At 39.8% G+C, this 23451-nt stretch overlaps 1 protein-coding gene across 2 annotated transcripts in view; it reads right to left on the bottom strand.

The window, feature by feature from the left end:
- Window positions 1-23372, bottom strand: part of Taf6 (TBP-associated factor 6) — a 29193-nt gene extending 5821 nt beyond the window's left edge. For both annotated transcript variants that reach the window (XM_076213907.1, XM_076213909.1), the window contains exons 1-8: window positions 23176-23372; window positions 20153-20239; window positions 14359-14512; window positions 10335-10482; window positions 7833-7962; window positions 6394-6573; window positions 3834-4068; window positions 3435-3577 (exon numbers count right to left, since the gene is read on the bottom strand). In XM_076213907.1, coding sequence (XP_076070022.1) covers window positions 3435-3577; window positions 3834-4068; window positions 6394-6573; window positions 7833-7962; window positions 10335-10482; window positions 14359-14512; window positions 20153-20239; window positions 23176-23334 — 1236 coding nt within the window. In that variant the 5' untranslated portion in view covers window positions 23335-23372. The remainder of the gene's footprint in view (window positions 1-3434; window positions 3578-3833; window positions 4069-6393; window positions 6574-7832; window positions 7963-10334; window positions 10483-14358; window positions 14513-20152; window positions 20240-23175) is intronic.
- Between the last annotated feature and the right edge of the window lie 79 nt (window positions 23373-23451).

Raw genomic sequence — 23451 nt, 5'->3', positions numbered from 1 at the left:
GTCAAAATGTATAAACCCATTCCCACCCGTTCCACTTCCATCCACCACCCTTTCCTCCCTCTCATCTTAGCTCTTCATGGATGGTCATCCCTGTATCCTGCCCACTGCCCTGGGTCAGAAGCAATGCAGCAAGACACAACACATCCACAGCAAGGTCACTTCACATAATTGGGAACCCCACCTCTCTGTTCTCTCATACAGAAAAAGAAAGACGGGGAGGAATCCCTTCAGGGTGAGTCAAAATATCATTCAACTATAACCACTCCCACCATCCCTCACCCACTCCCTTCATTGCATCACAGTATCATCTATATACAGCCATTCTCCACTCACCCCAAGGCATTTGCTTATCTCAAACTACAAGTTACTTCCACCCCTCCCTTTCCTGCCACATCTGGCCCCAAATACCCTTCCTCGAGCCTCTCTCCTTTCAGACTTATTTCCAACTCACTGCCATCCTCTCCCCTTGTACATCTCATCACCTTTTACCCACATTTACCTTCAACTTTCTCCTTTCCCATACCTTCCCGAATTCCATCACTAACTCTCTTAATATCCCCTCTCACCCTGCCACAAATGCCGTGTTGTCAGCAAACAACTGGCTCACCTCCCACTTTTCTCCATTTTCTTTAACCATTTCCAATCCCATGCCCATTACCCTTGCATTTACCTCATGCACCACACCATCCATGTACATATTGAACAGCCATAGCAGCATGACACATCCCTAACACAGTCCCACCTTTGCCTCAAACCACTCGCATTCTTCATTTCCCATTCTAACTTGCTCTATTACAATCATAGAAACTATTGAGTGTCCTTAATAGCTTTCCCTAATCAGGATAGAAACCACAAGAAAGGTGGGGGTGTTCTGTTGTACATTAAAAGCAATGCCCATGTCTGTGTTTTAGAGAAAGTGAAACAGGATGCATATGATAGTTTGTGGGTAGAATTAACCCAAACAAATGGACAAAAAATTAATGTAGGTGTAATATATAGCCCAAAGACATTATCACTAGCAGACAACAAACTGTTGTTTCAAGAACTGTCCAGTTTCTGCAACTAGGACTTATTGATAATGGGTGATTTCAATTTTACTGACATTGATTGGATGACCGTAGAACATGGCCATATAAGTAGTCGCTTGATAGGTTTTTCTTGGCGACAATTACTTAGTTCAGCATGTAAAAGAAACCACAAGACATGGAAGCTTACTTGATCTATTGATCACTAGCCACAAAAGCAAGATAACCAATGTAGAAGTCGGTGAAACTATTGCAAATAGTGATCACAACTTAGATTCAAACTGCTAAAAAAAATTAGAATAGATACTTGTGTTTCTAAAATACCCGATTTCAGTAAAGCTCAGTTCATAGGATTATGTATGGAACTTCAGCTTACAGATTGGGAGGCAAAATTAAGCAAAAGAGCTGTAGATCAGATGTGAGAAATGTTTCAAAATACACTTAGATGATTCATATTCACATCCCATTTAACCCCTTCCATACGGTGCCGCACACGTAGGCGTCATGAGGAGCAAGTGGATTCGCGACGCTGCCATATCGGCGTCTTGATTATATTTATTGTAGTCGCCCCTGTGTTTTTACATTCTCCCAAATGCGCCCTTAATCCCATTCTCTGTGGTTTTCAAAATTCGCGGGTGAAAGAGAGAACGATCGATATAAGCGGCGACTATATTTTATGATGCGAATATTATTTCGTTACGTCGTACGGCTGGCATTGGCTGCTGCCCGCGAGATTTAAGTCCCGTATTGAAGTGGTTAAGGACAGAAGCCCCCCAAATCAGGCTAGGCCAAAATGGCTTCACAAAGAAACCGAAAAAATATTGCTAAAAAGAGATAGGCTTATAAGAAATAAAAGTGCTCAGGTGCACCTAAGGACTATCAAAGTTATGTATTAATACAGATTAAAAAAGAAAAAAAAAATAATAATAATAATATCACTGATAAATCCAAAGAGAATCCCAATGAATTCTGTAGTGATGGTCAACTTGATTTTTCAAATGAAGGAATGTGTGATATTTTAAACAACTATTTTAGCTCAGTATTTGTAAACGAAACAACTCAAAGTGAACTCCAAACTGAAACCTGTGAAAAGTCTAGGGTGAACTTATTAAGGTAAATATAACAAAATAAAAAATTAAAAGGTATATAGAAAAAATCAAAGTTAATAAAACACATGGGCCTGGAAACTATCATCAGAGATGCTATCAAACATCATTTAGAAAGTAACTGTTTGATAAATGATAGCCAGCATGGATTCAGACGGAAACATTCTTGCATGACTAACTTACTCGAATTCTACAACACAGTCATCTCAAATTATGACAAAAGAAACAATATAGATTTAATATATCTAGACTTTACAAAAGCTTTTCATACCATCCCCCACGAAAGACTACTTACTAAATTAGCTTCACACGGAATAAGTGGTAGCCTATTAGGTTGGACTACTAATTGATTGAATGATCGAAAACAGAGTAACACACAGTTCAGTTCTATTCCCCACACTTATTTATCTATACATATGATATACCCACGCCTGACATCTCAGAAATACAAATCTCAGATTATATAGAACAAAGCCCTGAAGATAATTATAGGCTGCTAAAATACAACACCTACAGATCCTCTACATCATGAAATAAAAGTCTTCAGTCAAGGATCACCCTGACATGAGAGGTACACAGTCACTTGCTGCAGCCTCCACAAACACAGCCCATCCAATAATGGCAGAACACCCACACATGCCAAGAAACATTTAAACAACATCCAATACCTATATCGCACACAAATACTCTCTTTTTTTCCTCCAGAAGCATATCCATAGTCATTTCACTCACTACTCCATTAGCTGACTGAAAGACAACACACTACTCTATGCCAGACCCCCTGACATCCATCTCTCTGAATCCTCTCTCCCCCAAGAGGACAGAGTCCACCTGGCCAAGCTGTGGTGCAGTCATAATCCAACCCTTCTAAATTACCAGAGGCAGATGGATGAATGCATCACAGATATCTGTACACAATGTAACACTTCACCCCACATTATGGAAGACTGCATAGTACATAATTACGTTCACCAACAACACAAAATATACTCTATTAGGGATTTATGGGAAAACTCCACTCCAGCCATTCCACTCCCATCCCCCCACCTTGTTTCCCCCCTCCTCTTAGCTACTTGTGGATGAATGGTAATCCCTGTCTCCTGCCCAGTGCCTAGGTCAAAAGCAATGAAGCAAGACACAGCATCTAATTTGTGCTATACACAAAATGTACATTTGCTCTGCCTAATGGCAAGCAATTTTATTCAGCCTAGGAAAATCCCTTGTACAGGGAAAGGGTTAATATAAACTGCATGGTGACCTCCTAACTTTTTAAAATTAATTAGTCTCATTAGCATTTACTTACCAGTAGAAGCCCTTTTATATGAAGAGCAGCATTTTTATCGTATGCATTCAGGCCATCTATACACTGCTCAATTTTATCACTAAGAGCTCTCAGTTTTGGAAGAACGAATGCTTTGGTAACCTCAGGTCCAAGTTCCGACAATCCTGATGAAGATCAAACACAAACTATTGATTTACTACTCTAATTGATGTTATCTCTTATACATACATGCATGCATATACCAAGGCTTTTTCCCCCTTACAAGGGAGGTAGCCAAAAAGAAAAAGGCATAAAATCATTCCCACCCATTCCATCCCTAAATACACTCCACTCCCCTCCACCCTCCCTCTTATCTTAGCACCTCCTGGATGACAGGTCATCCCTGCACCCTGTCCACTGTGGAACAGTAAAAACACTAACCTGCAATAGATCCATAAACAGTAGAGAGTGGGGTTCCTCCTGTGTTCAAACACTTGGCAAACACACGTGTTATTCTAGTCTGCATGCCATTTGTAGTTGTATTATAGCTCTTGCAAATCTGGGAGATTAGGCGAGCAGCAAAGTCTCTAAGAGCCCAGTGGTTATCCATATCAGGCTTCATACACAGTTGTCGACTTACAATACACGTCATTACAGATGGCACCAACTCATGTAACTGGTGACAAGATGAACATTTTAACAATGGCAACAGATGGGAATTATTACTTTCTAAATAATTTCTTAGTCACTAATGAATACAACTATTACAATCATGTTATATGTATCTATCAATCTGTTGCCCTAAGTCACTCTTACAAGAGATCCACAGCTCACAGGTAACTAGCAACAGCCACTGCACTGGCCCATGAGTCACTTAAGGAGGTGGTTTTGTGTTATTGTCTGGATAGGGAGACAGTGGGGCAGTGCAGCATGAGGTGTTCTGTGCCTTCTGTATGGTAGTCGGACCTGGGGCAATTTGAGAATTGATCAGGCCTTTTCTGTGTTGGTACTGTGTTCTATGTCCCCTATACCCTATGTCATACACATATCTCCAATATGCAAATTCACATATGACATGAACCTATCTTACAAAGTTCCTCTTTCATATTTATAAATATAAATAATGTGAATTGGTTATTATTTTGCATACTAGTATAAACTGCTTTATTTTCATTGTTGTATGAAATATGAGTTCAATACAGTATAATAATTTATCAAGCAATAAATCCATTGCCTTAGATCTCTCCTGCAGGACATGAATTCTAGGTAACCAGGAACAGCCACAGGGCAGGTCCAAAGGTCACTCAGGGAAGAAATATTGTGTTGTTGAGGGATTGTTAGTGTGGGGAAGCACAGGATGAGGTGTTCCTTGTCTTTTGTGTGCTGGTTACATTTAGGGCAGTTTATTTCTATGGCCAAGCCTTTTCTGTGTTGATACTTAGATCTGGATGGTGTCCAGATCTACTAGTGTCTAGAATACTAGTGTGGTTCTTACTTCTCTTGAGAGAGATTTTTCTGTGGGTCTGATTTCTGGAGGTGTTAGTTAAGTATATATATATGGGATAGGAGGGAGACTGTTACAGGCAGTCATGAGTTTTTACCAGAGTAGTAGACCCTGAAATGGAGAGTGAATGGTTTGAGGTTAAGGTGGGACATTGCCAAGGATGTGTCATGTTGCCATGGCTGTTCAATGCAAACATGGATGGGGTGGTGCAGGAGGTAAATGCAAGGGTAATGGGTCAGGGATTAGAGATGGTTAAAGAAAATACACAAGTGGGAGATAAGCAAGTTGTTGTTTGCTGATGATACTAAGCTTGTTTAGTAAGATCAAAGGAGGGATTAAGGAAACTAGTGATGGAATTTGGGAAGGTGTACAAAAGGAGGATGTTGAAGGTAAATGTGGGTAAAAGTAAGGTGATGAGATGTACAAGGGGAGAGGATGGCAGCAAATTGGAAGTGAGTATTAAGGGAGAGAGGCTGGAGGAAGTGGATAGTTTTAGATACTTGGGGGCACATGTGGCAGGAAAGGGAGGAGTGGAGGTGGAGGTAGAATGTAGATTGAGAGAAGCAAGTAAATGCCTTGGGGGATTAAAAAGTATAATAAGAAATACACTTTTGGGAATGGATGCTAAAAAAGAGATTGTATGAGGGGGTGATTGTGTCGACAGTACTGTATGGAGCAGTAACAAAGAACATAAGAGAGGAAGAGAGAAAGAGTTTAAATGTGTTTGAGATGAAACATCTGAAGTGGTACAGGATACTAGGCTGGATAGAGTGAGAAATGAGGAGGTGAGGAGGAGAGCAGGAGTGGAAAAGAATTTGGGAAATAGGGTTGATGAAAGAGTATTGGGATGGTTTGGACACACAGAAAGAATAAGTGAAAAAAGATTAGTAAATGAGGTGTGGAAGGCAGAGGTGGAAGGAGTGAACAGGAGTGGGCAACCAATTAGATGGATGAATGGAGTAAAAGAGGCATTGAGAAAAAAGAGGATGTCTGTTGAGGAAGGGAGAAGACAGAAGACAGGGATGAGTGGAAAATGGTTCTATATGGATGATGCTGTGATACATGGGAGTGGGTGGGGGATGGAGGGGTTAGGGAGTCATTATGTGTGAATGATATTTTGACACAGCCTGAAGGGATTTCTCCCCATCTTCTCTTTTTCTGCACAAGGGGTCAGAATGGAGGGGGGGGGTGTCACCCCTTCAAATCTAAATATGATAATTGGAAATCAAGGATATAGATTAAGTTGGAACTCATATGAATTGAGTCTAGGTATGTTAGAAAATTAGAGAACAGGAGATGGGACCTAATGAGCTTTGCTCCTTTCCTGTATATTACAATTACAATTAGGTAAATAAAATAAGGTAAATACAATGGCAATTTAGCTAGAAACATGCACACAGTTTGCAACTGCTACATCTCCCACTTTACACAAGTGCTTTATTCATGAGAAAATAAACACTGTCAAATACCATGTTTCTATATTTGGCCCATACTTACATATTTCTCCAGGTATAATGTCTGATTATCTAGGAGTGCCTTGGCCATTCGCATGAGGTAGATCAGGAGGGCAAGGTTCTTCTGCACAACATTGACACGAATTCCTTCAGAGATGAAAGTGCAGAGACGAGGAACCATTTGGTGCAGACCAGGATCAAATGCCAAGCTGTGTAGTGCTTCCTAAACCATAAAAAGAAATGACAATAAACAAGTAAACATATTCCATAATTTACATATCATTCATCAAAAGTTCATAAGTCAAATTTTCCTTCAACTTAGAAACATATTTGATAGAACTATAGGTCAAATATAACAATTCTTCTTTAATGGAAATAGAAGTATGAAGTGTAAAGTAATCCCTCCTATATACAGATTAATTGGGCCACAGAGGATCTGGATACATATAGTTTCTAGATGCACAAGACTTTTTAATATTAGTACAGGAAGTGAAGTATTTTAATAAATTTTGTTGACCAGTGTAATCACATATGTCCCCATAATGTTGCAGCGTACTCCAATCTTGGTCTTATCAATGCAACTAATATTTTCTTTACCATCTCCATATCCAAGTAGTCAAAGGCCACTCATTGATCTTAGTAAATTGAATGTTTCTCTGACTATTTTGTTGATATGCTTGTCTGGTGACATGTCTTTGCTGATAATTACTCCTAGGTCCCTTTCCAAGTTAATTTTTTTCACTTCCTATGTGCCAATTTTATATTGCCCTGATATTCTATTTTTACTTTTTCCAAACTAAATTATACTACATTTCTTGATGTTGAAGTTCACTTCCCACTTTTGACTACATTCCCAGACTTTATCCAAGTCTTTCTGTAGTGATTAGCAGTCTTCCTCCGTACTTACTTTCTTTAGTAGTTTTGCATCATCTGCAAAGTTCATATAACATTCCACACCTTCATCCATGTCATTTATATATATATGGCAAATTTACTGAAGCCAATACAGAACCTTGTGGGATTCCATTTTTCATTTCTTCCCACGTAAAGTTTTTGTCTCTAAGTACCACCCTCATTTTTCCCGTTCAAAAAAACGTCCATCCAATTCAATAACTTTCCTTGAACATCACCTATTGTTTAAATTTTTCAAAGTAGCTCTTTGTGTGTTTTTTTATCAAATGGTTTTTGTAGATCTAGGAAAGCACAATCCTCCCATCCGTCCCTTTCTTGCATTATTTCTATTAGCCTCAAGTAAAAGCAAATCAAGTTAGTGGCACATGATCTTCCTTATCTAAATCTAAATTGTTTTGGATTCAGTATATTATTTTTTTCCAGATGTTTAATCTATCTATTTTTGATAGCTTTTGCACATATTTTTGCTATTGTGCTTGTGTGTGTGAGTGTGTACATACACATACATGGTGACTCAAGAATAGAAAGAAAGCCACTACTACAAGAGTACAAACCAGCATCTCTACCTACCCCTCTTTTGGGTTCATCTGATCCCACACATGCTTCTGTGATTTCCTTGTAGTAGAGCTGCTGTTCTGCTGATAGTTCATGGGTTGCCAACTGCTTCACTTTCACTGTCTCAATGCTCTTCATGCCCCGCCTGATGGTACATAAAACTCATTATATTTACAAATGAAAACCAGTCTCATTACTTTATGATGTATTTTTCTTTCTGTATTTCATTTGTCAAGGGCAGTCAAGAGTAATACAACTCGTGTTAGGAATGGGAATGGTGAGAGTGAGTGGTTTGATTTGAAGGTGGGGCTGCTTCAGGAGTGTTTCATGTTGCCATGACTGTTCAATGGGTAAATGGATGGGGTGGTACAGGAGGTAAATGTGAGGATGATGGGCAGGGGATTGGAGATGGCTAGAGATAGTGGAAGTGGGAAGTGAACCAGTTGTTATCTATAGATGACACTGCACTTGTGGATCAGAAGAAGTTCTAATGCAGTTAGTGATGGAGTTTGGAAAGGTATGTGATAGGAGGAAATTGAATGTAACATTCTCCATCCAGACTGACAACTTGCTTTTTGTGCACACCAATACTAGACAAGCAGATGCTTGGTCCACATGACAGTGCTGCCACCTCTCAGCCATCTCTGAGTTTAACTGCACCCTCCAACACCTACCAGGCAAGAAAAATCCTGTAGCTGATGTCCTCTCAAGTCAAGATAGACAAAATACAGCTGGGACTCGATTACAACTACCTTGCCAAGGACCACAACAGGACCCTGAGGCACCAGCAGTGAGAACATCGCTCATGGCCCTAAAGTAGAAAGACGTATCCGAGCAATTCCAGCACCAGGCAACTATCCCCATGGATACCAGCATCCCTTCATCATCATGTCTTCAGCCTTATCCACAACTTGTCACATTCTCCAAAACGAGCAACAACACTGCTAATGTCAAAAATGTTTTGTGGCATGGCATCTCCTGCAAGGTGGGGAACTGGGTCCAATCCTGCACATCCTGCTAGAAATCTAAAATCCACTGACACATGGAGATGGGCCCCGGGCCTTTTCACCAACCACAGAGATGTTTCGCTTACATCCATGTGGATGTAGTGAGCCCCTTCCTCTGTCAGATGGACACCGTTACCTCTTCACTATCATAGACTGCTCTACCAGATGGCCTGAAGCCATCCCAATGCCCAATGCCAATTCTACCTCCTAAACAGCAGCCCTGCTCTCCAGGTGGATTTCCAGATTCAACATCCCAGAACACATCACATCTAGCCACAACACCACCTTCACATCACAGTTATGGACATCTTTGAGACACCTGTTGGGCACATCAGTCCACCATACCACAGCCTACAACATGGAGAATAATGGCATGATGGAGCGGTTAAACAGAACCCTCAAGGTGGCCCTGATGTCACAATGAAAAGATGCGACCTCATGCACAGAACTATCCTGGGTCCTCCTTGGCCTTCATACTAGACCAAACAAGGGCCTCGATGTTTCCCAAGTTGAGATGGTCTTTGGTGACCCCCACCCTACTCCAGCCCCTATAAAGTCATCCAGAGAAAGGAGAAAGCATTCCTACTACACATAAAAGGCAGAAATGACTGGGTCTCCACTGACTGCCTCAAGCCTGAGTACCTACAAAACAACAACCCCCCTCCAGTATGAATTTCCAAGGCAGGCCGTCCCCCTTTTATATGGAATGGAACATTCTTGCTGAGGGGGGAATATTGTGGTGACCATGCCAAACAAAATGATTCATGAGACACAGGCTGACAGCTGACTGGTCGCCAAGACAAGCCATGGACAATGCTGCTGATTGGCTACTAGGACAAGCCACGAACAACACTGCTGATTGGCTACTAAAACGAGCCACGGACAATGCCGCTGATTGGCTACTAGGACGAGCCACGGACAATGCCACAGACTGGCTACTAGGATGAGCCACCCTGCCATCCTCAGTTGCTACTGTTAGGGATGCACAGGTACAGTGGCCCATCATGTTATGAAGCAATCACTGATTGGCCGATGGGACTGCCACGTGATCCTGGAGCTCAATACATAAGTCAATTCTTTCACACAATAAAGCAGGACAGACTGAGACACCAAGTCTTTCATTCCTCACTACCTTTGATCACCTGACCACAGAGTCTGCCTGAGAAGCTCTCACTACATAGTTACTAAGTCTATTCCATTCATTAACCACTCTGTTAGTAAACCAATTTTTGCTTATTTCCTTCTTAAACCTAAATTTGTATAATATGAACCTACTACTACAAGTCCTGCCCTGCTGTTTTATGATGATGACCTTGCCTGCATCACCCTTATTAATGCCCTTGACCTATTTGAATACTTCTATCAGATCACCCTGCACTCTTCATCTTTCCGGAGAGTAAGTTATGATGCCTTAGCATGTCTTCATAACGTGTGATGATGATCAGGAGTCTCCTAATTCTACTATTATAAGTTCATAATCATACCACATATTAAGACTATGATAACTAACCCATGAATGTGTTTTTGATCTTTGGCTTCAGCATGAGCTGCAAGTTTGGCTGCAGGATCCACTGAATCCTTCTTCTGAATATCTTTACTGACTGGTGGGGGATTCTCTGGAATTGTAGGCTGCACTCCATCAATAGCCAACCAATGAGCTGAAAAAAAATGAACAAGACAAATTATGTATAATATATAATTCTGCCAACCTGTCCATATACAAAAAGGCTTCTTCCTTCTTATCAGAGGTAGCCAGCCATGTTATACACCTACCCCCACCCATTTATGATAATTGTTTATGTATTTTGATTGTAATATTTAATTCTGAACTACCAGTTCTCTTTCCTCTACTGAGGATTTATTTTGATCTTTATTCGGATCTGATTTGTGCCAAAACTTAAATAATCAATCAAATTATTGTTTTGATAATGCTTAAAGCAAACCTTATATAACTTACTTGTAAGACAGTTTATAAACTTAATCCTCTGATGTTGGCAAATCTGCCTTTGTTAATACTTGAATATATTTTCTTGTTAGTTCCTGAGGATGCTTCGAAACATGTGTTGAGGCATCCAAATCAGTTAGCAGAGCAAATTTGTCCCTTGTTTCAAACAGATGGTTCCCAGAATTCATATCTACACATTCTCTTAATATACACCTGGACAATACCATAGCTCCGCACTGACGCTCGTTCAAAGAATGGTTTCCTCTCCTTTTCTATTTCTCTTACCAAGAAACTTAATATAGAAACTAACCTAGTCCTTTAGTGCCTGAACATATTAACACTTTCCCATGTTTTTTACCTTCCTCTTGTTCACCTTTTCATACATACATATACCAAAGGCTTTTTTCCCCTTATAAGGGAAGTAGCCAAAAAACAAAGGCATAAAAACACTCCCACCCATTCCATCCCCATCACACTCCCCTCCCCTCCCTCTTATCTTGGCACCGGGTCATCCCTGCATCTCACCCACTGCCCTGGGTCAGAAGCAGTGTCACAAGACACAGCACATCCACAGCAAGGCTACTTCATTAAATCGGCGACTCCCCCTCTCCGTCCCCTCATGCAGAAGAGAAGACGGGGAGAAATCCCTTCAGGCTGTGTCAAAATTATTTCTCATACATACTCCTTCACCCCCCCATCCCCCACCCATTCCACCTCATGCATCACATCATTCATATACAACCATTCTCCATTCACCCTTGTCTTCTGTCCTCTCTCGTCCTTCCTCAACAGACATTCCCCTCTTACCCAAATCCCCTTTTACCGCATCCATCCATCTCATCCTAGGTCAACCCCTCATGTTCACTCCTTCCACATCTGCCTTCCACACCTCTTTTACTAATCTTCCTTCACTCATTCACCTTTTCAGTGTCTCTTAAAGTGAAACTCCTCTTTGGAACAAGTAACTTTGGTGAAGTTATAGAATTATCTATTTTGCTTGAAATTTCTAGTTCAAATTATTAAAATTAGCTTATATTTCTACTTAAAGTTACAATACATTTTTGAATTCCCATAAACTTCTACTTTTAGTTTTTTACAAGAATTTTGGTTAAAATCAATCATGCCATTAATCATATGAGATTGTCTGGACTTTGTTTTGATTTTGTACTCATTCAATTGCTGTGTTCCCTCATTTCTTCCTCGCTTATAGCTGTTCCATTTTACTAATGTCAAAACCTAGCAAGAAAACAGTATTAATAATTGGACACAGTTATGTGTGGGACATAGCTAGGTGTGGTCTATTAGATCTAAAATTTTGCATTTAGTAGCCTGTACCTAGTGAATTTCTACTTAAAGTGAAGGCTGTGCAAGATGACTATGTGCAGGCACTGGCCAGGGAGGTCAGTCAAGAAAACATAGAAAATGTGACAAAAGAGATTGAAAAGTTTGAGGAATATTTAAGTGAAATCCTTCTGTAGTTTGCTAAAATACAGGCAAGTCAGAGTAATCCTCCACTGACTCAAGCTCTCGGTGCTTCTACCTCCTCTCATACTACCGATAGTATAGGTTTCAAGTTGCCTATCAAGACTGATTTATTCTCCGACAATGAATGGGATCCATTTGCTTTCTCCATTTTCCAAAGTTCTACAAAAGCTACAGATCCATTCTCTTCTCTTTGCAAAGTTAGAAAGTTTATACTTTTGTGAACCTACCTAAGGGGTTGTGCTCTTGGTTTAATCAAACATCTTCAGATGGATGAGCAGAGTTAGGATCAGGTTATGTCTCTTCTGAAAACTGAGTTTTATAACCAAGACAAGTTAACTGACCTGACTCTTGCTCAGTTGATCAACTCTCTCCCCTCTCAGAGATCTAACTCAAGTTAAACACTTTTCTGCTGACCTTCGATTCAAGCTGGTAGAGCAAAGAAAATTCGGTCTAGAATTTCCTGAATCAGAAGACATGGCATTAATGCAGCATGGTGAAGCTGTGAGAGTGTCGACTAGGGGATTTGTTTGCAGTTGGAGGTTGTCCTCATCCATTTCCTCTGCGTTGGGAGTGGCAGGACAGATGGATTCGGGGAGGCGTCGGAGCCATAGTACTCAAAGCAGATTTAGCTGTCGAGTCATTCCATTGGTTGCTGGAGGGAGTCTTACTAGATCTTTCATCTTGAGAAGGGCATCAAAAGGTTTCTGGTTGCCCAGGGGTTGATGGGAGAGCAGAATGAGTTGCACCACTCGTGATGCCGGTGAAGGTGTAAAACACTTAAATAGATATATCTTCATGTCGTCATATTTGATGGTGGTGTCACCTTGGGTTTCCAACCTTTCTGAGATGCGAGGGAAAAGTTTGTCTGGGGGAGCTGCTAAGACATGCTCAGCCCAAGAGGTTTGGCTGTTTATGCTTTTGAGTTGAGGCAGAACTGTGCTTTTGCTCGCTGGAATCAGATATGTGCTTTGATTGTAGAGAAAGTCGGGAGTTTTATTTTGCAGCTGCAACTTGGTGGGTGTCTGTGGAAGTGGTGGACAGAGGGTTGCTGGGGGTCGTATTCATTGTACTGGGGTCACCAATGTAGCAAGTGCTACTCAGGTAGACTAATAATCTGAATCAGAAAATCCAAGCAAAATAAATGATAATTCTATAACTTGACCAAAGTTACCAGTTCCAAAGAGGAATTTCAATTTCAGAGACACTGAAAAGGTGAAAGAGAGGAAGTATAATAATAGGAAGGTAAAAAAAAATGTGTGTTGGAAAAGTGTTAATAGGTTCAGGAACTAAAGAAGTTGGTTAGTTTCTATATTAAATTTCTTGGTAAGAGAAACAGAAGAGGGGGGAGAACCATTCTTTGAACAAGTGTCAATGCGGAGTTATGTTATCATCCAGGTGAGTGTATCAAGAGAACTTGTAGGTATGAATTCTGGGGACCAAATGTTTGAAACAAGGGACAAATTTGCTCCACTAACCGATTTGGACATCTCAACACATGGTTCGAAACATCCTCAATAACTAACAAGAAAATATATTCAAGTATTAACAAAGGCAGATTTGCCAACATCAAAGAATTAAGCCTATAAATTGCCTTACAAGTAAGTTATGTACGGTTTGCTTAAAGCATTATTAGGTCACATTGTTGCATTGTGAGAGGGAAGAGCAGTGGAGGACTGGAGGAGTGCCTGTATAGTTCTGCTTCCCAAGGGAATAGGAGACAAACATAAGTGTAGTACTTTCAGAGGGATCAGTTTGTTGAGCGTGGTTGGGAAGGCTTATGGGAGGGTTTTGAGAGAATTAGGAGGGGAACAAAGGGAAATAATAAACAAACAGACAAATAATAACAAACAAACAATATAATATAAATGGCAGGTATTGCAGCATCTTGCTTGGGTGCTTATCTAAATAAAAAGAAAAATAAATCATATAAATAAAATATCTACTGACCAAAAGGTCTCTTGTTGACATGCTTTATCACTGCAACTCATAAAATGGGAAAAATTACATTTACAAAGATAAAATGCAATAATTTACAATTCATTATATACTAAATAATCACAAGAAAGAATGCCCTTGAAATAAATGTAAAACACTATTTCCTCACGTTTTATGTTGGTGCTGAGAGGGAGTCTTGGTAGTTGTGCTGAAGTCAAGTCAGTGATTTCATGTTCTTTATCCTCCAAGAAATGTAATTCACGTCCACCTCCAGACGCAAAACGAAATGGAATGTGTTCACTTGAATAAATTCCATAGAGAGGCTATGGGTTCAAAAGAGATAAAGGAAATAATTATTCCTTGAGAAAATTATAAATATTAGTTCCTAGAAAATATATCTATCATCTATCCACATACTGTACCTAAGTCTTTTTCCCCCTTACAAGGAAGGTAGCCAAGTCAACAGGTACATACCCACTTCCACCCATTCCACCACCTTTTCCTCCCTCTCATCTTAGCGTCTTAGTTCCTTGTGGATGAAAGTTCATCCGTCTCCCAGCCATCAAACTTAGAAGCAATTCAGCAAGATACAGGGGAAGATGGGCAGAGTATCTTAAAGAGCAGTTGAATATGGAGGAGGATAGAGAGGGATTGGTGGTAGTAGTGAGAGGTGCTAGGAAAATTATTGTGATGAGAGAGGAAAATGGAGGAGAAATAAGAAAAGATGAAGTACAAGTAACATACATATACCTATAACTTTTTCCCCCTTACATGGGAGGTAGCCAAAAACCAAAGGCATAAAATATACTTACACCCATTCTATCCCCACATACTCCACTCCCATTCACCCCTCTCCCTCCCTCTTATCTTGGCTCTTCTTGGATGACAGGTCATCCCTGCATCTCACCCACTGCCCTGGGTCACAAGCCATGTAGCAAGACACAGTACATCCACAGCAGGCTAGCTTCATTTAATTAGTGACGCCCCTCTCTGTCCCCTCATGCAGAAAAAGATAAGACAGGGAGAAATCCCTTCAGGCTGTGTCAAAATAAAATTTACACACACTCCCTCACCCCATATTCCCCATCCACTCCCCTCCATGCATCACAGCATCATCCATACACAACCATTCTCCATTCACCCCTATATTCTGTCTCTTCTCCCTTCCTTCCTCAACAGACATTCCATTCTTTATGAATGCCCCTTTTAACTAATACATCCATCTCATCCTTGGTCACCCTCTCATGTTCACTCTTTCCACCTCTGCTTTCCACACTTCTTTTACTAATCTGTCTTCACTCATTCTTTCCATGTGTCCAAGCCATCCTAATACTCTTTCATCTACCCTATCTCCCAACTCCCTTTCCACCCCCACTCTCCTCCTCACTCTATTCAGCCTAGCAACCCCTACCATACTTCTCAGGCATTTCATTTCAAACACATTCAAACTCCTCCTCTCTTATGTTTCATGTTTCTGCCCCATATAGTGCTGTCAGCACAATCACTCCTTCATACAATCTCCTCTTAGCATCCACTCCCAAATGTCTATTTCTCATTACATTTTTTAATCCCCCAAGGCATTTACTTGCTTCTCTTAATCTACATTCTACTTCTACTCCCTTTCCTGCCACATTCACACCCAAGTATCTAAAGTTATCCACTTCCTCCAGTCTCTTTCCCTTAATACTCACTTCAAATTTATTGTCACATTCTTCCCTTGTACATCTCATCACCTTACTTTTACCCACCTTCTTTTGTACATCTCCCCAAACTCTGTCACTAATTTCCTTAATCCCTCTGATCCTGCCACAAGTGCAGTGTCATCAGCAAACAACAACTGGCAAATCTCCCATTTTTCTCCATTTTCTTTATCCATTTCCAGTCCCTGGCCCATTACCCTTACATTTACCTCTCACACCACATTCATGCACATTAAAAGACCCAAACCTTATGGTTATGGTTGGAAAACTCTTCCTAGACCTTCTTATGCCTTTGCTTTTTTATGAATGTTCCTCTTGGGGCTACAGAGAGTAGGATGCCTAGTCCTATCCCCATCCCGCTTTTGTTGTTTTTTACAACACAAGTGGGAACTTGATGGCAGTATTCTTCTCCCCCACCACAGGGTTTGGAAAAAAAAAAAAAAAAATCATAGAAGTGGTACAGGACAGTATAAAGAGTGGGGGGGGGGCAGTCACAGTGTAATAAAGTAGCATCTGGGAATGTATGCAGAGATTGTATGAAAAGGTGATTGTGCTGATGACACTGTCTTGGGCAGAGATGTGGAATTTAAGAGATGCAGAAATGTGAAATTTGAATATGTTTGAGATCAAATGTCTGAGAGGTATGGTAGGGGTTACAAGGTTGAGTAGAGTGAAGAGGTGAGGAGGAGAACAGGGGTGGGAAAGAAGATGACAGATAAGGTTGATGAAAGAGTACTGAGATGGTTTGGACACATGGAAAGAATGAGTAAAGAAAGATTAGCAAAAGAGGTGTGGAAGGCAGAGGTGGATGGAGTAACCTTGAGAGGATGACCAAAGATGGGATGGATGTATGAGGTGAAAGGGGCTTTGAATAGGAAGGGAATGTCTGTTGAGTAAGGAAGGGTGAATGCAGGAGATACGGGTGAGTGGAGAATTGCTGTGTGTAGATGATACTGTGATGCAAGGAAGGGAGAGGGCAAGGAATTAGGGGAGGGGAAGTAGGGAGTGGTCATGTGTGAATGATATTTTGATCCAGCCTTAAGGGACTTCTCTTCATTTTCTCTATCTTCTGCATGTGGGGATGGAGAAGTGTGTGTGTGTGTGGGGGGGGGTCATTGATTAAGTGAAGCGGTCTTGTTGTTGATGTGCTGTGTCTTGCTATATTGCTTCTGACCCAGGGCAGTGAGTGGGAGACAAGGATGACTCTTTATCCATAAAAAGCTAAGATGAGGAGGAAAGGATGGTGGATGGGAGTGGAATGAGTGAGAGTGAAATGGATGGGAGTGGATAAATATTTTTTGACTTGGCTACCTCCTTTATAAGGAGGAAAAAGCCCTTGGTATATAGATGGATAGGAATATTACAACATGAGAGGGAATAAAACTTCCTCAATCATCCCTTTTACTACACTGATTTCATAATCTGATACTTGTTACTGCCACATGATTTTACTTTGTTTAAAGGGGGATGTTAATATAACTAAAAGAATAAGTATCTGTACAACTCTTTTATTCAATTCCCATGTACCTCTTCTCTATAAATATTCAGGCTAAACTACACAACTTATCTACGTTCCATGAATGTCATAAAAAGTGATTAACTGGGATGGAGTGATGAGACTAGGGATCCTGCTTTCTGTATGTTCATTCTACCAGAAGTCAAGGTATGAAGGTCTGGGAGAACTTCAACCAGAAAGCTAAATATTAGGTCAATAAATGTGTGTACAGTAGTAGAGGTACAGATGTGAGTAATAGGGAAGCAATTGGCAATTCGCTTGTAAGCAGGAAGATGGATGTTTTAGCATTAAACTAAGTGATGATTGATATGGACCTGGTAGTGAGAATAGCTAATTAGGTAGGGAGGCTTTTTGATATATCAAAATCAGTGTTTGGAGAGCTTTGGTGGTGTTAGGGGATATCTATGCTAGAGTAGGGAATGAGACAATAGATGGAGTAGTAAGGAGGTTGGGGGTACCACGAAAGAATCTTACAGTAGAAATATTGTTGGAGATATGTTAACAAAGGTTGTTGATGACAGCAAATGTAGTGTTTATGAAGACATAAGTATACTTGGGAAAGGATGGAGAAAAGAATGGGTGACAGGGCAAAATATGTAAAGATGGTATGTAGGATGAAGAGGATGGGAGGGAACAGAGAGAAGGGTAGTGAATAGTAGGATGAGGTGAAAGTGGTAGTGGAAGAGAAAAGCGAGCATATATGGACTGGTTGCAATGTAGGACCAAGGAAGCACATGAAAGGTACAAGAAGATGAGAGAAGAAACAAAATGTAAGATGAGGGAGGCAAAGAGGAGAGCAGATGTAAAATGGGGTATGAGTTTGGCAGAGAAATTTCAAAAGAATAAAAAGATGTTTTGTAAGGAAGTGAAGAGAGTGAGGAGTACAAGTCAGGTAGAGAGGAAAAGTTAAAGGGTGTGGATAGACAGATGTTAATGGAAATGAAGGCATTACGGGGAAGATGGGTACAGCATTTCAGAGAATGTGAAGGTTAGTCAGGGATTGACAGTAGGAGTGGGAGCTAGGAAAATGATTGATGGGAGAGGAAAAAATGACAGATCTATAGGAAATGATGCAGTACATAGAACACTGGAAATTATGAAATGGGAACAATTATAGTGGTGTGAGTAGTGAGGTTGTTTAATGTGTGTCTAAAGGAGGGGAGAGAGCTGGAGAACCAGCAGTGCTTTTATGGTTCCACTTTACAGAGGAAAAGGGGACAAATGTGAATGTAATAGTTTTAGAGGGACAAGTTTGAGTATAGCTTGAATGGCACAAGGGAGGGTGTTGACAGGATTAGGAGAGGAATAGTGTGGGTTTAGGAAAGGAGGTTTTTGAAGTAAGGCAGATATGCAGAAAGTTTTTGGCAAAAGTGAAGGATGTTTTTTGGGCCCTTATAGATATAGAGAAGGATTATGATAAGGTCAACAGGAATTGTGGGAGGTATTGCAGATATATGGGATGGGGGAAAGCTGTTAAGGGCAGTCAAAAGTAATGTTTTATATTAGGAATGGGAACAGTGAGAATAAGTGGTTTGAGGTGAAGGTGGGCCTTCACCAAGCTTGTGTAATATCACCATGGCTGTTCAATGTGCACAAGGATGGGGTGGTACAAGCCAATGTAAGGGTGATGGGCAGAGGTTTGGAGATGGTTAGAGTGGAGGGAAGGGGGAAGTGAGCCAGTTATTATTTGCTTACAACACTTTGCTTGTAGCTGGGTCAGAAGAAGGTCTAAGACAGTTAGTGACAGATTTTGGGAAGGTATGTCAAAGGAGGAAGTTGGATGTAAATGTGGGTAAAAACAAGGTGATGAGATGTATATAAGGGGTGAGGGTGGCAAAACATTGGAGGTAAGCATTAAAGGAGAGATTGGAGATAGTGGATAGTTATAAGTATCTAGGGAGGAGTGGGGGTGGAAGTAATCTGTAGAGTGTGGGAAGTATATAAATGTGTTGAGGAAAAAAGAAAAATATATATACCTATTTTGAGATGGATGCAATGAGAGGATTATATGGAGAGGTAACTATGCATGTATCACTGTATGAGTCTGAGACTTGGAATTTAAGGCAGAAAAGAGAGATGTATGGTGGGGGTCACCAGGATGGACAGAGTGAAAAATAAGATGAGGAGAGCACAGGTGGAAAGGGAGCTGGCTAATAGGGCTGACGAAAGAATACTGGGATAGTTTGGGCCCCTAGAAAAACTGAATGATGGAAAACTATCAAAGAGTATGGAAGGCAGAGGTGGATGGAGTAAACTTGTGAGGAAGACTGAGAATGAGAGTGGTGGATGAGGTGAAGGGGGCCTTGGATAAAAAAGGAAGGTCTGTTGAGCAAGGAAGGAAAAAAAGGCAAGAGATAGATGAGTGGAGAATAGTTGTGGATGGTCTATAAATTTATTTCTCTTTGTTTTCTCTGTTTTTGCATGAGAGGATGAGGAGGGAGGGTTGCCAGGTAACTGAAATCCTGCTGTGGATGTACTGTGTCTTGTTGCATTGCTTCTGACCTGGGCAGCTAACAGGGGACAAGGACAACCCTTCATCCACAAGGAGCTAAAATAAAAGGAAAACAAATGGGTGATGGGCGAGGGTGGGTGCAAGACTTGGCTAGCTACCTCCCTCATGAAGGGTAAGAAGCCTTTAGGTATAGAGATAGAAAACTTTCTGTAGCAACTCATGATACAAAACATTTGTCATTGACATTTATATATACATCTAAAGTAAATCTATACTGGTAGTATTCTTTGCATACCTCTATATTTTTCATCTTGAGTACATGGTCAAAGTCACTTGATGTGAAGCGTTTCCTCTTCCCATGTTGCATATATTTCGTTCCATCCTGGAAATCATTGAATTTGTGACAAAATAAAAAGAAGTCAAACCACATTAGCACTGAAATAGTATCAACTTCTTAAAAAATAATTTCATTAAAACAGAAAAAGAACATAGGCATGAAGAAGTGAAAAATATAAAGAAATTAATAAACATTAACTTGAACACAGGTAAAGGTATCCTGAAATTCCCAGCAATCTGATTTTTTAAGGAGACTGACAAAAGCTCTAAAAGGCAAAATACTTGTAATATATATACTGTATATATATATATATATATATATATATATATATATATATATATATACACACACATACATATGTATATACACAGAGCTTTTTCCACCTTACATGGGAGAAAGTGGAAGAGAATGGGTGATCTTGATGGAAATCTATAATGAAGGAGTGAATAAATACATACCAAGACAGAAAAAAGAAAAGGTGTACATTAAATGCTGGTTCAACAGAAGATGCAGTGAGGCAAAAGATAGAAGAGACAAAGCTTGGAAAAGATGGAGAAAAGATATATAAAAAAAAAAAAAAAAAAAAAAAAAACTAGAAAATGGCAAATATCAACTACAGAAATGAATATGTAAAAGTGTGCAGAAAGGAAAACAGAAACTACAAAAGAGACATCACAGAAAAATGTAAAGATCAACCCAAACTATTCTATTGATATGTGACTGGTAAACTTAAAAATAAACAGGAAATGGTGAAACTACCCCCAAGGAAATACAGAATACACAAAAGAACTAGAAATGGCATAAGTCATAAACAATCACTTCAAGTCTGTTTTCACTAGAGAAAAAATACAGCACTGGGACGAAGGAAGTGAAGTGCAATCTCCTCCCATGAGGGAAATAATAATAACATAAAAAGAAATAATGGATCAATTAATGAACCTTGATGTTAGGGAAATCGCATGGCATATTGGATACTATAAGAATGCAAAAAGGAACTAATGGACAAAACATTCAACATGATAAGTTGCTCGCTCAAAGAAGGAAAAATACCAAAGGACTGGAAAAATGCCAACATTGTACCAATATATAAAGGAGGAAACAAGGAAGAACCAACTTATTACAGACTGGTCTCCCTTATAAGCACTGTAGTAAAAATTTGTGTGAAAATCATCAAGAATAGATGGGTAATACACCTCGAAGAAAACAATATAATAAACCCTGAACACTTTGGATTCAGACAGGGAAGATCATGTGCTACAAATTTAATCTGTTTCTACTCAAGACTAATAGATATAATACAAGAAAGGGATGGATGGGCTGATTGTGTTTCCTAGACTTACAAAAGGCCTTCAACAAAGTACCACACAAAAAATTATTTCAAAAAATTGGAAAACATAGGAGGGATACTAGGTAACCTACTAAACTGGATAGAGGATTTCCCGCATGATAGAAAAATGAAAGTAGTACTCAGAGAAAAGTGTTCAGGTTGGGAGGTGATTAGTGGAGTTCCACAATGTTCACTATTTATGTGAACAACAAGGATGAAGATGTGGAATGTTACATGAGCTTCTTTGCAGCTGATGCTAAATTGTTGAGGAAAGTGAAAACAGAAACAGATTGTAAAACACTATAGAGACCTAAACAAGGTTTGGAAATGGAGTCAGAAGTGGGAAGTGGACTTCAACATTAAGAAATGTAGTATAATGGAGTTCACAAAAGGAGAGAAAAAAAAAATCAGGACAATATACAATTGGAACAAAGGAAGGATCTGAAAAAGACCTGGGAGTAATTATCACAAATGACTTGTCCCCTGATAAACAAATATACAAAATTGTCAGAAAATCCTACAACTTGTTAAGATCAATAAAAGTAACATTTACTTATTTAGCCAAAGAAATTATTAGAAAAATATCAGTCATACTAATAAGGCCTACACTGGAGTATGCTGCAACACTATGGTCATCCAGTACCAAAAAGAATATAAAATTAAAAAAAATCCAGAGAGCAACTATGAAAATGGCCCCAGCACTTTCAAACTTGACATATGAAGAGAGACTGGCTAAATTGAAGTTACTGACCCTGGACTAGAGAAGCGAGCGAGGCAACCTACTGACCATCTATAGAATCATAAAAGGCATGGAAATATTTGATAGAGGACTTACTAAATTGGGACAAGAGAAACATAAGAGGACATGGAGAAAAACTCAAAAAGGATAGTTATATAAGAGATCTGAAAAAAAAAAGTTTTCCACACAGTGTTGGACACTAGGAACAAACTGGACAAAACAATAGTGTGCAAAAACCATACATAAATTTAAGAGCAAACTAGACACTGCAAAATATAAAGGCAGGACACTACAAGCATAGCTCCCCTTCCCGTAAGATAGAACTAAGTAAATACAAGAACTGGAGTCTAACCAAAGATACTTCACTTGGCAAATCACAGGTATACAAAGCCTAAATTATTGGGATCACTTGAAAAAACTAGACCTATACTCACAACAAAGGAGACGAAAGAGATATCAAGCCATATATGTGTGGAAAATACTGGAGAAACAGGTACCTGACCCAACTACATTCAACATTGTCTCTGCAAGAGACACAGAACAGCAGAAACAGTCGCATGTGCGAGAAGAAATCACTACCTATATTACATCTGGTCCAGGAAGAATCAGGATCCTTTTGGCCTCCAGTTTTACTTACAACGGCCCCAGAATTCTCAACACGCTCCCAAAACATGTTAGAGATCAAGTCAAGAGCTGCCCTATCATCAATCATTCAATGATCAAGTTCAAGATACATCTAGACAAATTTTAGAAGACACTACCAGATGTGCCTCCTGTACCTGGGTACACAGCTCACTGCAGGGTAGCCTCAAACTCCATATCAGACCAGACTGACTTACAAAAAAGAAGACCCTCTAAATTCTACTAAGACCTAAGTGACTAGAAAATGCAGTTGGTAACTTGGTTACTACAGACCTGTATGAGTAGTTTCAATCGAAACGTTACTTCTTCAGCCAATTCTTTAGCGACTTCATCTCCTAAACTTGATATACCAATACTTTCGGCAATAACTTTTACTGATTCTGATGGGAATGAAGGTGGAATCTGACTTTCATCAAATATTTTTCTGCTCATCCTGATTTCTCGTTTCTGTCAAATGTTTGTTGTAAACAAGGAGTAGGGTATACACCTTTGATATAATTGAAAGAAATAATTGAAAGTATAAATAATTATATTATACATTAGAATTAG

Source organism: Oratosquilla oratoria, chromosome 32 (genome assembly GCF_046742065.1).
Source record: "Oratosquilla oratoria isolate Oo_2021 chromosome 32, ASM4674206v1, whole genome shotgun sequence".
Lineage (NCBI taxonomy): Eukaryota > Metazoa > Arthropoda > Malacostraca > Stomatopoda > Squillidae > Oratosquilla > Oratosquilla oratoria.
Note: the sequence above shows the minus strand (reverse complement) of the source record. Positions and strands in the feature narration are given on the sequence as shown.